General features: G+C 55.3%; 1 protein-coding gene across 3 annotated transcripts in view; it reads left to right on the plus strand.

Annotated features, from left to right (window-relative positions):
* Positions 1–16,432, plus strand: part of TRRAP (transformation/transcription domain associated protein) — an 87,780-nt gene that overhangs the window by 68,945 nt on the left and 2,403 nt on the right. For 2 of the 3 annotated variants that reach the window (XM_068968838.1, XM_068968839.1), the window contains 10 exons: positions 523–623; positions 3,563–3,764; positions 4,911–5,075; positions 6,440–6,530; positions 8,084–8,229; positions 8,953–9,214; positions 11,107–11,332; positions 12,105–12,322; positions 13,187–13,371; positions 16,171–16,374. In XM_068968838.1, the coding sequence (XP_068824939.1) occupies positions 523–623; positions 3,563–3,764; positions 4,911–5,075; positions 6,440–6,530; positions 8,084–8,229; positions 8,953–9,214; positions 11,107–11,332; positions 12,105–12,322; positions 13,187–13,371; positions 16,171–16,374 (1,800 nt within the window). Of the gene's footprint in view, positions 1–522; positions 624–3,562; positions 3,765–4,910; positions 5,076–6,439; positions 6,531–8,029; positions 8,230–8,952; positions 9,215–11,106; positions 11,333–12,104; positions 12,323–13,186; positions 13,372–16,170; positions 16,375–16,432 lie in introns of all 3 variants that reach the window. The other variant, XM_068968837.1, reaches the window with a different exon arrangement.

A 16,432-nucleotide genomic window follows, 5' to 3' on the forward strand; every position in this document is an offset into this window, starting at 1 on the left:
CCTTGCCCTGGCAGTGAGGGTCCCTGGGCCAGCTCCTGGCTCAGACGACAGGGAAAGGGACTGGGCCGCTACAGGACTCCTTGGTCTCGGGGAGCAGTTCTGCCAGAACGAGAAAGGGACAGGAAGCCACTTGAGTATTTGAATTATATGCTACGGTGTCTAATCTGCCATATACTTGGGTAAGGTAGTTATAAAACGAAAACTAAAAATTGCAGGACTGTGAGGGTATATGGTAGATTTGGGCTATGTTCAGAGGAAAATTAATCAAAAACAATCAAACTGACAAGCTATCTAAAGCTTTGGAAAAAATAATACCATTAAGGTGTCTGGAACTGAATTTGTGTTTAGTGATTCAGTTTAAATACTCCTTGTCAGTCAACAAATATTCTAGGTAGGCAAGCCTCATCAGTTTAAAATATATTTGTCAGTGACCTTTAGGACTTAACTGCCTGGATCAGTATTTTAATGAGGTTTTCAATGAGTGTCTAGCAAGTTCAAGAACCTTTCTGTTTTTACAAACAGGGCCTTGAAGTTATTGAATCTACAAACTTAAAATACTTCACGAAAGAGATGACGGCTGAATTTTATGCACTGAAGGGGATGTTCTTGGCACAGATTAACAAGTATGTATGTTATATAGGTGGCGGGTGAGAGAAAGACTCATCAGATTATTTAAATAGTTGTTTGTAACTTAAAAGCAATGTGAAGATGAAGCTAGCAATTGACATGAGTTGGCATCAGTCGTCAGACATGGTGTTCAGCTTTTGTATCTCTAGGAAAGTCGTAACTGGCAGCAGGATCAGAAAGCTGGCTTGAGTGTGGTACTTTTTAACTATGAGTTCCTTGACCATGGAACTGCCAATAACAGTTTCATTGCCCCGTTTTCTCAGTGTGCCGTCTTGGGAATAGAGTTGATCCCTTTTATGGAGATGATTCTTGCTTTAGAGGAGGGGTCAATCAACTGGAAACCAGTGTGGTAGGTCCTCAAAAAACCATAAACGAAGAATTATGTCCCAGCAGTTCCACTCCTAGGTATTTATGGAAAAGAGTTGAAAACAGGAGCTCAAGCAGGTAGTCATTCGTGAAGGTTCAGAGTTCTGTTTACAGTAGCAGAATATTGAAACTCCTCAATGCCTGGATAAGCAAAATGTGGTGTGTACAAACAGTAGAATATTGTCCAGATGAGAAAAGATGAAGCGGTATTTTCTTTAATATGTTGCTGTGCTTAGTCACTCAGTCGTGTCCGACTCTTTGAGACCCCATGGACTGTAGCCCACCAGGCTCCTCTGTCCATGAGGATTCTCCAGGCAAGAACACTGGAATGGATTGCCATGCCCTCCTCCAGGGGATCTTCCGTCTCTGGCATTGCAGGCAGATTCTTTATCGTCTGAGCCACTAGGAAAGAAGTAACTTTAATTTACTAGTAAGAATTAAAAGCCTTTTTTAACAGAAAGTGACTCCTTGAATGACCTGAAAATTCCATGCTCCATCACGGGCAGGGAGGGCCAGGCTTTCTGTGGTGAGTAGATTGCGTGATGAAGAACATTGCTGAAATCTCTTCTGAAATCTTTGACCCAGGAATTCAGCCATGGCTTATATGTGGACAAACATGAGTTTTATAATGAAAGCTCAAGCACAGAATAAATACAACCATGATTTTTAAAACTGTAGGATATTCCATTTCAAAGATGCTATAGCTATGGTAGTCTGAATTTTTTATCTGTTGAAACTTGTTATATGAAAATTACTACAAATAAGACTGGTAAATCTGAATTCAAATAGCAGATCTATGATAGTCAATGATTTATTTCATGCTTTGAAAATATTACCTTCATTAGAAGTGTGTTTAATATTTTTTCTTTCCACGTTTATAAATTCCCTATTAAGTTTTACCTAAGCCAGTCTGATGCTTAAATGATTTTAAATGTCAACAATATTAAAAATATAGCTAACATTTTTCTAAATGATTAAGCTTTGCACCCCTTCATTTTGGGTTTCACTGGTGGCTCAGATGGTCAAGAATCTACCTGCAATGCAGGAGACCCAGGCTTGATCCCTGGGTCGTGAAGATCCCCTTGAGGAGGAAATGGCAACCCACTCCAGTATTCTTGCCTAGAGAATTCCATGGACGAGGAGCCTGGCCGACTGCAGTCCATGGGGTTGCAAAGAGTTGGACACAACTGAGTGACTAACACACACACATTCTCTTTCATCTAATTATGAAATCAAGTCCATGCAGTTCTCCAGCATACCTCTCAAACATACCCACCCCACATGCATTTGCAACTGCCTCAGTTCAAGCCTCCTAACTGCCTCCAGCTCCTTCACTCTCCCACACCTTCTCAGCATGGTCACAGAGTGGTCAGATCTGTGTCTCAGAAGGATCACCCCATATTCTGCTCAAAACCCTGCCCTGGCTCCTCACCGCGCCCTGGTCTCTCTCTTGTGAGCACGGTGGCCCTCGGTGATCTGGCGCACACCCACCTCTCCTGCCTGTCTCCCATCAGAGTGCTTCACGCTAGACTAACCGGCTGTGAGAACTCTCTGCAGGACTCTCCACGGCCCCCCTTTCTTCATTACCATCCTTTCATCCTGAGTTCTGGTGAACTCCATCATCCTTCACAACCCAGCTCACACGTGACTTCTCCCCTAAGGCCGCCTTAAGCCCATCCAACTCCAAAATTAATCAGTCCCTCTTCTGAATCTTGTAGCATACCTTTTACTTACCACTTGTACTATGACTGTTCGTTTCTGTGCTTGCCTTTTCTGTATCGCTGTAAACCTTCTGAGACCATGAAAGCAGTTTTGTGTTCATTAAACCAAATTGTCTTTGCTTCAACAATCTAAGTAATTGGGAGCAGGGATGGGATGTTCCCAGGGCGATCCAGTGGCCGAGATGCTGCTGCTTCTCCACAGCAGACATGAACCTCGTGTTTCTTCAATCGCAGGAGTCACCAGACCCTCTTGGATTAGCATACATAACACAGCTCTCAAATATGGGTTGAGTATTTCTGACTTTGTGCAAGATACGTGTATTATGTTTTACTTTAAACCTTTTGGCAGGGGTGGTGGTTGTTTAGTTGAGAAGTCATGTCTGACTCTCTTGTGATCTCATGAACCGTAGCCTGCTAGGCTCCTCTGTCCGTGGGATTTCCCAGGCAAGGATACTGGAGTGGGCTGCCATCTCCTTCTCCAGGGAGTGAAGTGTTGACATGAACATCAGCGTGGATGAACCTCAAAAACACTTGAGGCTGATTGAAAGAGTCTAGACACACAAAGTCGCCGTCCGTGGGTCCGTTAATGTGAGATGTGTGGTGATCAGTCCACCGAGACACAGCAGCAGAAACTCCATGGGCGGCCACCGGGGCTGGGGGTTGGGGGCAGTGGAGAGTGGTGCTTCGTGGGTCGGGGTCTCCTTGGGGGTGATGACAAGGTTCGCAGCCTCCGTAGAGGTGGTGGGCACACGGCATTTTAACTGTACCAACTGCCACCGAGTTAGTCACTTTGCAACAGTTGGTTTTCTATTCCGTGGTGATCACAGTCTCAATTCGTGTCCTCCCAGGTCTGAGGAAGCGAACAAAGCATTCTCTGCGGCTGTGCAGATGCATGACGTGCTGGTGAAAGCCTGGGCTATGTGGGGCGACTACCTGGAGAACATCTTCGTCAAGGAGCGGCAGCTGCATCTCGGGGTGTCCGCCATCACCTGCTACCTGCACGCGTGCCGGCACCAGAACGAGAGCAAGTCGAGGAAGTACCTGGCCAAGGTGAGGCCGGAGGAACTCGCTTCGGCCAGAGACCTTCCTGGGAACCTTTAGTTGGGATGGAAGCTCAGTGACCTCCTGGTCCGTGCTGGGCCTGAGGCAGCACAGAGTCCATAGGTTCTATTTAAAGCTGGAAAGTGGAGGCCTGGACGTTCTTGGGGTCAGAGGACTTCTCAGCGGCACAACCGAACCTGGAGTGTGGGTGGGTCTTAGAGCTCAGGTCCAGTGTGGCTGACCTGGACGGGGCTTCCTGCCGACTGAAGGGCTCTGCCAGGAGCGCGCCCTGCCACGCACCTCAGCCTCTGACCTCTCACTCCCAGGACCGTGTACACAGGCTGGAGCCGGTTGGCTGTGGTCACAGGTGACGCTGAGTCCCTGGGTTCCTGCAGGGTGAGGTCGTCCTGTGGTACCCCACTGCAGCGCTGGGCACAGGGCTGTATCCACGTGTGCCCAGTGGGTGGCTGCTTGAGCCCGAGCACCCTCCCAGCTTGCACCCTCTTGGCTTCTCCAGGAAACACATCTGTACAACCCAGAATCCATTCTTGCAGATAACTTAAGAATAGGTTGTTCTGCTTACTTTGTCCAATAAAGGTTAGGAGTTGTTAGAATTCCTTGATTTACCGTTAGAGTTTGGCTTGAGCATCCCTGTAGCAAAAGCTGACTGTAGACACAGCCCGACTGCAGTAATGCCGAGAGGCTGCCTCACCGCCCTCGTCCAGATGTGCTTTCTTGCAGATGAAATAGTTCCAGACGTCTCTTGGCAGCAGACTCCCAGCAGGGGGTGGCCTCGCACTAGGGTGGTGGTGGTCATCTGAGATCTGAGCAGAAGCCCATTTTGTTCCGGGGAGATTGCAAGTGTGGATAACAGGCTGGAGCCCCTTGGGGTCCGCATGACCACTGCTAGCCAGCTGACGAGATCAGTTAATAGTTGGCATTAAAGCTAAACGTTCATAAAAACTGTATTCAAATTCTCAACCTCATTTGTCTGTGAGCTTTATAGCGAAGCTTTATCATACAGTTGGTCCTTCTGTCCATGTTTTCCCGTGATGCCAGGAAAGGTGCCCTGGGTGGCAGTTTAATGTTGCGGGAACACCCCCTGACTGGAACCGGAGACTTTGGTTCAGCTCTCTGACTTCCCTTCGGTCTTAGGTGCTGTGGCTTCTGAGTTTTGACGATGACAAGAACACCCTGGCAGATGCTGTGGATAAGTACTGCATCGGCGTGCCGCCCATCCAGTGGCTGGCCTGGATCCCGCAGCTGCTCACCTGTCTGGTCGGCTCTGAGGGAAAGCTGCTTTTGAACCTGATTAGCCAGGTGGGACCTGCAAGGCCTCTTCAGTCGCAAAGTGTTTTCCTTTCACATCCTCGTTTCCAAGAAAGAAAACGTGCGTGCTCAGAGTTTTGGAACTAGGATGGATGGGCAGGGGCACGCAGTTAGCTGCCGCTTAATGTCACGCCGAAGTGGCAGTAGTTGAAGAGCGCAGCGGGTCTGGTGGGCAGTGATCTGCTGGACTCACGGTGTCAGGGCGCTAACTGCTTTTCTCACACACGTTGCCACGCAAGATACACGTAAAGCACGCCTTCTGTTAAAACGCAGGGTCCCTGGCGAGCACTCAGGTTACTGCCCGAGTGCGGTGTCCGGTCAGTGCTCACGGCTGACTCCCCGTCATGGGCTGGACCGGGCGCTCTGAGCCCCAGCAGAAAGCTCAGCGGGCTGTGGGGCCTGTTGCTGTTGGTCCAGCTGTCCGGCTGCGGCTGTTGGGGGCTGACAGTCGTGTGCACTGGGGCAGGCTGGGGGCTTGGGCCTGTAGAAAGGCTGTCGTGACCCGTGTTTGAGGTCTGCTCCAGACTGTCGTCCTCCTGAGCAAAGGCCAAGAGGTAGGGGAGGGGCCTAAACGGGACACGTGCACACCGTTTGGTCTGGGATTGGTGCCTTTGATGGCGCTTTGTTTTATCAAGTTATAGAGTCCTGTATGTAACCTCTCACACGTGAACCTGTAACCAAGCACCTGGGGGCACGCTGCTCACTCCCCGTTCACGCACAGCATCTACGGGGCACCCAGAAGTGGTTTCATTCTTCCTTGAGCGCTTGCGGCTGTGTTCCTGGGTACCGGTGCTTCACTTGGAGTTGATCTGTCAAAGACGTAGATTCTGTTTGGTATCGTCACTCACTGGACATCTCTTAACATACATTAGCCAGCCTCCCTGCAGCCAGTGGCCAAGCTGGGTAATGTCTGCTCAGCCCTTCTGAAGAAGCCGTGGAACTCTAGTTGACCAAAACTGGCATTCCTTATCTAAAAGAAAAAGGCCGGTCCCCTGCGTCCTACAGTTACCCAGAGTGAAGTGACTCGCTAGGGAGCCCCGTCGTCAGCCCGCTCTCAGTTCTGGTGAATGAAGACGGCTGTCATTCTGTGTTCTCTGTCATCGGCCTGAGAGGCAGGCACTCGGGTGTCTGTAACCCTCGGGTTAGACCAGATGACAGTAAGGTTGCTCTGCCAGGAGGAGTCTTGGGTGGGCGAGACTGATGGAATCCACCGGGCTGGGCTTGCCTGGGTCTTTTCCAGCTGAACTGGACATTGGGCTTGCTATTCAGTCCGGCCTCCTGTCTGTGCTAAGTCAGTGGTGTCGGCCAGGTGCGGGCCCCTTCCCACTCATGACTGACTCTCTCTCTCTGAGCAGGTGGGACGCGTGTATCCCCAGGCTGTATACTTCCCCATCCGGACCCTGTACCTGACGCTGAAGATAGAGCAGCGGGAGCGCTACAAGAGCGGTACGTCTCCTGGGGCTGCGGCCAGGCCGCGGGGCGGGTCCCCGGGGCGTCCAAGTTCCCGCTGTCCCAGCATAGGCCCACCAGCAGCTCCCCTCTAGCCCGTGGGCCCGTCTGTGTTCAGACGCTGCGAGGACACCGGGGCGGGAAGACGAAACCTGATCTCCTAGGGGTTGCTGGCTCTCCTTCACCATAGTGTGACAAGGTGTTCATCCACTCCAGTGATTCCGTGTATACGTAGGGAAAAATGTGTGAAACCCAGGGGGCTTAGTGGTAAAGAATCTGCCTGCCAAGACAGGAGCCGTGGGTTCGATCCCTGGGTCGGGAAGATGCCCTGGAGGAGGAAATGGCAACCCACTCCAGGGTCCTTGTCTGGGAAATCTTACAGACAGAGGAACCTGGCTACAGTCCATGGGGTTGCAAAGAGTGGACAAAACCGTGCTACTAAACAAAAAGCAAAAGTTGAACTTACCTCGTTAGTTATCAGTGCATTCGGATAAACAGTTCAGATGCCACTTACTGTGTTACAAGGAATCGTGCCTCCAGCTGTCAGAAGAATCCACATAGAGATCAGTCTTACCTGGGACTTCTCGGGTGGTCCAGAGGTTAGGACTTCGAGCTCCCAATGCAGGGGTCACGGGTTCAATCCCTGGTCAGGGAACTAAGATCCCATTTCCACATGGTACAGCCTAAAGAAAAAGAAAGCAGTCTTAACCAAATGTAAAAACCTATTCAAAATAGAAGTTTTTAATCTGTAATGATTACTGTGGTATGTAGAGAAATAACCTACTTAATGGTTTCAGTTACCCACTAAGCATGGTGCTCTGTAAACAGTTAAAGCACCGCTTGCTTCCTGTGTCTTTAATACGTAGACACGCTCACTGCGAGGCCAGAGCCTTTCCAGGAAGGTGCCTCCCTCCTTCCGACGGTGGTGGCAGCTCCCGGTCCTGCGTGGGGTGGGACTTTGTGCCAACCTCCTGGCTGGCTAAGTAGATTGGAGTTTGGGTCAGTTGAAAGTTAAGGGTTTTTGTTCTAAGTGAGCTAAAGCTTTAAAAAAATGAGCATCAGGGGTTCTGTAACATTTCTTACATAGCAGCTAGCTTTGTTTTTAATGTCTTTTTATACCTGTGGTTTGACTTTCCTTGATGAAAGCACATTTCTAGATTCTCGGAGCTGTAATACAAAGAATGAATTGTGAAATATTTTGCCAGACCTTTAAAAAAAAAAAAAGCTCAGACTCCCACTGCAGTCAGAGGGAGTCCAGGGGGCCCGCGCCCCCCACCTGGACCGCAGTCGCACGCCCACCTCGCGCCCTCCCCCGTGCGCCTTCTGCTGGCACTGCACCCCGGGACAGGGCGCCTGCCTCGCAGCCCCGGGAAGCCCCCGGGGTGTGTCCCGCGCCGGCAGGAACCCGCGTTCCTCCGGCCGGGGGGTCCTCGGAGCGCCGGCTCTCCAGTCGGTCAGCTCGGCGCTGACGTTGGCGTTGTGTGTGTTGCTCTCAGATTCTGGACAGCAGCAGCCAAGCTCAGTGGGTAACCAGTCCCATTCTGCATCAGATCCAGGGCCCATCCGAGCCACGGCCCCCATGTGGCGCTGCAGCCGCATCATGCACATGCAGCGGGAGCTGCACCCGACGCTGCTGTCCTCCCTGGAAGGCATCGTCGACCAGATGGTCTGGTTCCGGGAGAACTGGCACGAGGAGGTAGGCGGCGGGGCTGTGTGCGCGGAGGGCGTGGGTCCGGGGGCCCTCGCGGGCGCGGCCTGTCCGCTCGTGTGTGTCTGTGGGTGGGCTCGCTGACGGAGCCGCAGAGGCTCCACGTCTGCACGCTGGTGCCGTCATCACCGCCGAAGCAGAAGACTTCAAACGAAGGTGACATCAAGAAAGCCGTTGCTGCCTTTAAAATGCTGCTTTTGTTCACTTGTCTGAACCTAACCGCTGAAATCCCACCACTAGCCAAGGAGCAGCGGGATGTGGGCTGAGGTCATCTCAGGGGTCATCATCTCCAGGGCCCAGAGCTGGTTCTCGGGCCGCCGCCTCAGTGATGGTGATAAATAATCGGCGTTTGTTGTCTGGTTGGCCATGAGGCCCCCTTGTTAGTGCTGTGTTAACTCTGTGTGTGCGCAGTACACAGACGCGATCTGAAATAGGCTTTTCCCTGAATAACAGAGGGGCGTGTGCGCGATGCAGAGGGTGGGGTTGTGGGTCTTTTTCTTTTGTTAACGTTCGGGACAGCTGTACCTTGCTGTTGAGAACGCAGCTCGTGGCGTGAGCACCCGGGGCACCCCCCCGCCCTGGTTCTGCACACCGGCGCCCCGAGAGCTTTGTCCGTGATGGGGCCGGCTGGGCGGGTGCCCAGTGGGTGGGGGGCAGCTTGCTCGAGCGCAGAGCTCTGTTGTGTGAGCCCACTCTGTCTCTGTCCCCCAGGTCCTCAGGCAGCTCCAGCAGGGCCTGGCCAAGTGCTACTCAGTGGCATTTGAGAAGAGCGGAGCGGTGTCGGACGCCAAGATCACGCCACACACCCTCAACTTTGTCAAGAAGCTGGTGAGCACGTTCGGGGTGGGCCTGGAGAACGTGTCCAATGTGTCCACCATGTTCTCCAGCGCCGCCTCCGAGTCCCTGGCCCGGCGCGCCCAGGCCACCGCCCAGGACCCCGTCTTCCAGAAGCTGAAGGGCCAGTTCACCACCGGTGAGTCCCGACCCGGGGAAGTGGCCCCTCACCCTGCTTCTCGGTCCTTCCCGTCCCAGTTAACCGCCTCCGTTGCTTTTCTGGAACGCAGCACCAGGTGGGCGGGTTAGACTGTAAGGAAACGGGACACTCCCTGCCCCGAGATCTCACGGGCTTCCCTCCAGGGAAAAGTCAAAGAATCAGAGCCAGGGTAGACACAGGGTTTCAGGACGCAGTCCCACCGCCTGCCAGGTTTTTGTGGAAGACTAGACAGGGTCAGGTGAGGCAGTAAGACCCGAAGGCACCAGCCCCGCAGTGACAGGCAGGGAACCCCCTGGTGGTGGCTCTGGCGTCAGGAGGATGAGGAGGGGGCTCTCGCGTTTCCTGGACCCGCGGGAGCACGGATCCGGCCCCACCTCTCTGTGTGACCTCTCGGTGCCCCTCAGCCTGAGTCCCCGTCGGGGACCCCCATCCCCCGGTCACACGCAGGCCAGGCCGCGCCCCCCGGAGCTGGAGCTTGTGTGGTCTGTCGCTCACGGCAAACGGAGGCGTCTGACATGGAAGTCTTGTGGATGCCATCCTAAACTACCGAGAAGAAGTGATACTTAGACTGCGTATGCAGTCTGAAGTAGAGCGTTAGAGGTGGAACGATCTGGATTCTGACGTGAGAAAATGACAGGCGCTGAAGCCTGGAAGAGGGCTGGCCTCGAGGCGCTGACCCACCACCAGCTGCAGTGAGCGCCGGACGCCCGCAGCGAGCCCCTCTGGCCACGCGCCCCGGGGGCCGACCCTGTGTCCGCCCTGGGTTCTGGTCTGGAGAGCGCAGGAGGGTCGCCCCTCCGCCCACAGCAGCATCGCAGCCCTGGCTCCACGTCTGTGAGCAGGGGGGGAAGGCAGCTCCGGAGAGTTGGTCCCGAGAGGGAAGACTGACCCACGTGCGAACGCTGTGCCCGAGCGCTGACGGCCGGTTTGTGGCGACAGCCCCAGACACGAGTCCCCCAGGGGCCCCTCCAAGGAGAAGGGACACACAGTGCGGCCCTTCCACACTGAAAGCAGATGGAGAGGTGCTAACGGACACACACGGCAACTTGGATGAGCTTCAGAGAAATTATGCTGAATGCAGAAAGCCGCTGCTGAAGGATTCCTGCCATGCACTTCTAAATTCTGACGCCTTTGTGAGGTCACGATGGAGAACAGACCAGCAGTGGCCAGGCGTTGGGTGCGGGGGAGGCAGGCATGGCTCAGAGCTGGTGGACGGGGCGCCTCCTGGATACACAGCGCCCCCTGCACATCTCACGGATGCACATGTGCACGCAGAACACGCACAGGTCACGTGTCTGATTCAGCCCCATGGGTGTGCCAGGGCCTTGGTTTTGGGAAGGAGTGTGTGGCCCTCCTTGTACATTTCTTGGCGCTCCTGTGAATATTTATTTCAAAATAAGAGTTAACAACAGAAACCCGTTCCATGAAGATCAGGCCTGGCCTTGATAACAGCTTCCTGCCCCTGAGTTGAGACGGTGCAGCCCTGTGTCCTGGCAGATGGAGACCTGCCTCCCCCGTGCTCGTGAGATGGTAAAGGAAAGCCGGAGAAATGCCGTGAGAAAAACCCCACGAGAGAAGTGCGTCGACTGTCGTGACACTGACGACACGTTTACATGATTAAACTCGCACATGGGCGTGACGAGTGGCGTTGTGGGAGCAGCCGTGTGTCATGCCCAGAGCTCCGCACCGGTTATTCCAGTCGGCATTTTTATGTGCTGTTTATTGGAGTCCTACCCCTCAAGCACTTTATTACAGACTAGATAGAAAACCCACCTGTTTCCTCCCTGGGCCGCGCTGGAGTCGTCATGGTGCAGTGAATTGAAAATCATCCAGGTGACCGAAAATGCTTCTAATCATATTCTGTTTTGCAGATTTTGACTTCAGTGTTCCAGGATCCATGAAGCTTCATAATCTGATTTCCAAACTGAAAAAGTGGATCAAAATCCTGGAGGCTAAAACCAAGCAGCTTCCAAAATTCTTCCTCATTGAAGAGAAGTGCCGGTTTCTGAGCAACTTCTCAGCACAGACGGCCGAGGTGGAAATTCCTGGGGAGTTTCTGATGCCGAAGCCGACACATTACTACATCAAGATCGCTCGGTGAGTGCGCCTGGCCAGCCCAGGGTCACCGACACCTTCCCCCAGCAGATGCCCGGGAGACGCTCCAGGGAGACCAGTCAGCGGTTCACACTATGATTCCCTCACCGCTGCCCCTGGGAGAGGACACAGAACTGCCCTCGGATTGGAGTCATGGGCACCTTTCACGGGTCTGGGCGAACCCGTGGGTTCCCTGTCTCGTCTGAGTCAAGCTTGTGCTTGCTCTCCAAAGAATCCTTTCTGAATGCTTGTAGAACTTGACGAAGCAGAGTTTTGCAGTGTTTTGTATACTCTGAAAGCACAGTATTCAAAACAGAATCAGACGATGGTGAAATTTTTTAGAGCAAAGCAAGTTGCATCTCATTTAAAATGTAAAGTGAGCTGGGAAGTGGCGACCCTTAACAGGGCCCTCCAGATAGGACCCTGCTGCTCCCCTCCACTGTCGGCCCCGAGGGTGTGCAGGCCCCACGCCGCCCCTCTGCTGTGAGCCCCGAGGGTGCAGAGGCCCCATGCTGGCTCATCAGTAGCAGCTCCTCTGCCCCAGGGGCCCAGGCCCTCCCACTTCTAGGGTCCCCAGTGTCCTCTGACTGCTGAGGCCTAGCCTTCGGCGCAACTGTGTGAAACCCCAGCTTTGCCACTCTTCCTCGCCTTTTGTCCTTCCCACGCCGAGGCGCTCCCATCCCCCATCCCCGCGAGGCGGGGCGTAGGTAACCCTCTCAAAGTAGAGGGGCGGAGTGGGCGCGGGGTGTGGTTTCAGCGCACGGGGTCTTGGCAGGTTCATGCCCCGGGTGGAGATTGTGCAGAAGCACAACACGGCCGCCAGAAGGCTCTACATCCGCGGGCACAACGGCAAGATCTACCCGTACCTGGTCATGAACGACGCCTGCCTGACCGAGTCCCGGCGGGAGGAGCGCGTGCTGCAGCTGCTGCGCCTGCTCAACCCCTGCCTGGAGAAGCGGAAGGAGACTACCAAGAGGCACCTGTTCTTCACAGGTACGCGCGCGGCTGCCTCCGGGTACGCCCTGCTGGCGCACAGCCCCTGCAGAGCACGCGCCTGACCAGCGCCTGCCTGGAGAAGCAGGCCCCGACCGGGCGAACAGCCATCTCCACTCGCCCGGGAGCCTGCCCAGGCTCCGGTGACGCCGGCTGAGCAGGGCTTGCTGATGGCGTGCTCCACACAGTTTTTAAGCACAATCTTTGAACTCTTGGGCTTCCCTGGTGGCTCAGCTGATAAAGAATCCGCCTGCAATGCAGGAGACCCTGATTCAATCCCTGGGTTGGGAAGATTCCCTGGAGAAGGGAACGGCCACCCACTCCAGTGTTCTGGCCTGGAGAATTTTACGGACTGTATAATCCATGGGGTCACAAAGAGTCGGACACGACTGAGCGACTTTCACTGTAACTTCTTGATCTGCTCTGGGCACCACCTGCCTTGTGGGCACCACCTGAGGCGCCTACCTGGGAGTCGAGGAGCCCCAAGAAGGCCCCTGACATCTTGTTCAGGCGGCACCCAGCAACCTCAGGTGAGGTCTTTACAGAACCAAGTGGTGGTGGGTGAATCGTGAACCTGTCACGCGGGGCGGGGCGGGGCTGCCTGTGACTCCCCAGCCGGGGAGAGAACGGCAGTCCCCCCTGACATTGCCGTGCGTGGTGTCTGGTCCTGTTCGGAGCGCTCTGCTGGCCGCGCTGTGATCCAGCCTTTTCTGACCTAAAGTCTCTCACCCTTAAGTTCATAATCCCCCAAGATAAGTGAATTGAGAAATCCGCTCTGCAGCACGCTGTGGGTGTTCGGGCGCACGCGTGACGTGCTCTGCCAGTCGGTCCCCGCCTCACCCGCCGTCTCCTCTCTCTCCTCAGTCCCCCGCGTGGTGGCCGTGTCCCCGCAGATGCGCCTGGTGGAGGACAACCCCTCTTCGCTGTCGCTGGTGGAGATCTATAAGCAGCGCTGTGCCAAGAAGGGCATCGAGCACGACAACCCCATCTCCCGCTACTACGACCGCCTGGCCACGGTGCAGGCGCGAGGGACGCAGGCCAGCCACCAGGTGCGGGCGGGCGGGGCCATGGGCCTCAGCCAAGGGCCATTTGTTGCAGCAGGACAGAGATACGTTTTCATTCAGCCTTGTAGAAGCTCAGAGTCCTTCCCGCAAAGCAGCTCAGAAATGTGAATTTTAAAGGAACTTCCTGGCAGGTTCGTTTGGTTGACAGCAGGGCGTAGCAGGTGTGAGGCTGTCTGCCCTCCTGGGCACGTTCACAGGTTTGCTGCCGGGCCTCCAGGCCGCACGCAGTCTCTGTGCAGTGTGTCCTTGCTGAAGTCCAGAACGTGGGGAAGCAGAAACCTGCCGGGCCAGCTGTTTCTGTGGCCTCGGGTGTTTCTCTGGCATCCGGGACTCCTGGACGCCCCAGCTGCGCCTGCTGGTGGGCCTGGGTCTCTCTGCACCTGCGGGTCCCGCCCGGGGCAGCGGAGATCTGGGAGTCCCGGATGTCCCCGCTGCGCCTGCTGGCGGGCCTGGGTCTCTCTGCGCCTGCTGGCGGGCCGAGGGTCTCTCTGCGCCTGCTGGCGGGCCTGGGTCTCTCTGTGCCTGCTGGCGGGCCTGGGTCTCTCTGTGCCTGCTGGCGGGCCTGGGTCTCTCTGCGCCTGCTGGCGGGCCGAGGGTCTCTCTGCACCTGCTGGCGGGCCTGGGTCTCTCTGCGCCTGCTGGCGGGCCTGGGTCTCTCTGCGCCTGCTGGCAGGCTTGGGTCTCTCTGCACCTGCGGGTCCCGCCCGGGGCAGCGAAGATCTGGGAGTCCCGGATGTCCCTGCTGCGCCTGCTGGCGGGCCTGGGTCTCTCTGTGCCTGCTGGCGGGCCTGGGTCTCTCTGCACCTGCGGGTCCCGCCCGGGGCAGCGGAGATCTGGGAGTCCCGGATGTCCCCGCTGCGCCTGCTGGCGGGCCTGGGTCTCTCTGCGCCTGCTGGCGGGCCTGGGTCTCTCTGCACCTGCGGTCCCCGCCTGGGGCAGCAGGGCAGGGGGAGCGTGGGTGAGAAGGCTTTGTCCAGGGCTCTCTGGGTCACCACGAGGCAGCCCTGTGGCCAGTTCCCCTGTTGCCTCCGTGGTCCTACCTGCGCTCCCCGTGGGCACCTCCCGGATCTGGGGAGAGACCCCCAGAAGCCCTCTGTTGTCCAGGGACTGGTCTCCATTAATCTGGGTCCTGAAGGGCTTGGTTCACGAGGACAGAGCCCAGGGGTGCCCGTCTCAGCCCCGTGCCGTGCTCGTTGGGGCATAGGGTCTGGAGTCAGCCCCTACCGTCGTGTGGGCAAAGCAGGTGGGGTTCTGTGCTCAGCGGTCTCCGTGGACTGTGGCAGTTTGGAGGTGTTGGTGGGAGGTGAATGGATTGGATTCTCAAGGCTCTATGTTCCTTGGACTGTGGGAGCCAGTGACCCTTGTCTGCAAATGTGTGGCTACATCAGAAGCCCCCTCCCGCTTTGTGAAGATGGAGCTGAGCGCGGGTCTGGCACAGGGACGGCGCGGACGTCTCTTCTTAGTCTTCCTGCCCTAGTTTGCTTTGTTACCAACTCGGCTCCTTTACCCTCTGCGTTTCTTACCACACTGCCTGTAAGTGTGCTTATTCTGGGCGCGTCATGAGAGCAGAACCACACAGCATGCGGTCTTTCGTGCCCGGCGCCCTCCGCAGCGTGTTCTCAAGGCCATCCGCTTGGCAGCGTGTGTCGGCACTGTTTCTTGCTGATGATTCTCTTGTGTGAAGGGACCACGTTTAACTTACCACTTACTAGTTGGTGGACATTTATACCTTTTGCCTGTTAAGTTAATACTGCTGTGAACATGCATGTACAGGTTTTTATGTGGACTTGTGTTCTCACTTCACTTGGCATCTATATACCAGGAGTAGAATCGCTGGTAACTCTTACGTTTAACATTTTGATGGAGCCACAGACTTTTCCAAAGTGACCGCAGTGTATGCAAGTTCTGATTTCCCCGCGTTCTTGGCAGCACTTGGTTCTGTCTGTCTGTCTGTCTGACTACAGCCGCCCGAGTGGGTGTGGCGTGCTGGCTTATTTTGGTCGCTAGCAGGCGACACTGAGTGTTTTTCATTTGCTAATTGGCTGTTTGCATATTTTGTTTGGAGGAAAGTCAGTTCAAGTCCTTTGCTCATTTTTTTAAGTAGATTTTTATTTTCATTTTGTGCTGCCCTGGGTCGTCGCTGCTCCTCGGGCTTTCTCCAGCTGTGGTGAGCGGGGTCAGCTCTCGTCGCTGTGCTCCGGCTTCTCGCTATGGACCCCTGGCTCGAGGGGTGGCTGCAGTAGCTGAGACACACAGGCTCCGCGCCCCCTGGCGTGTGGAATCTTCCCGGGTCAGGGATTGACCCCGTCCCCTCCATTGGCAGCCAGATTCTTAACTACTGGACCACCAGGGAAACCCCCGTTTGCTCTTTTTTTATGTTGGGTGATTTGTAAAAAGACTTGTCTTTCCATTGATTCTGAGAATTCTTTCTATGATCTGGATGTGAGTGGTGACACAGGTGACTTTCTTTCTGTGCTGTGTACATCGTCCTCTTTTCCATGTGCCTCATAACCTTCTGTTGAAAACAGAAGGATGTTTTGGATAATACAGTGTGGCCACACTCACCGTCAGGCCCTTCCCCACGTGGTGTGTTGCTGTGTGTGTGGTGACTTTGCTGGGCTCAGTCAGCCCAGGAGGCCGTTGAGGAATACCCAGAACCGACGCTGGGACCTTCCCAGCGGCCCTGAGCGCCTCAGACACCCACACCCACGCCCCCTGCCCCCGCCCGAGGTGTCTGTTCAGCCAGCCCGCGCCTGACCCACTTGCCGAACTCCTGTCCCCCAGGTCCTCCGAGACATCCTCAAGGAGGTTCAGAGCAACATGGTCCCCCGCAGCATGCTCAAGGAGTGGGCCCTGCACACCTTCCCCAACGCCACCGACTACTGGACCTTCCGCAAGATGGTCACCATCCAGCTGGCGCTCATCGGCTTCGCGGAGTTCGTCCTGCACCTCAACAGACTCAACCCCGAGATGCTGCAGATCGCGCAGGTAACGTGGAGGCCGCGGCCGCCCGCCCCACCCCCGTTCAGTCTGCGCCTGCCGCTTC

Source organism: Capricornis sumatraensis, chromosome 3 (assembly GCF_032405125.1).
Source record: "Capricornis sumatraensis isolate serow.1 chromosome 3, serow.2, whole genome shotgun sequence".
Classification (NCBI taxonomy): domain Eukaryota; kingdom Metazoa; phylum Chordata; class Mammalia; order Artiodactyla; family Bovidae; genus Capricornis; species Capricornis sumatraensis.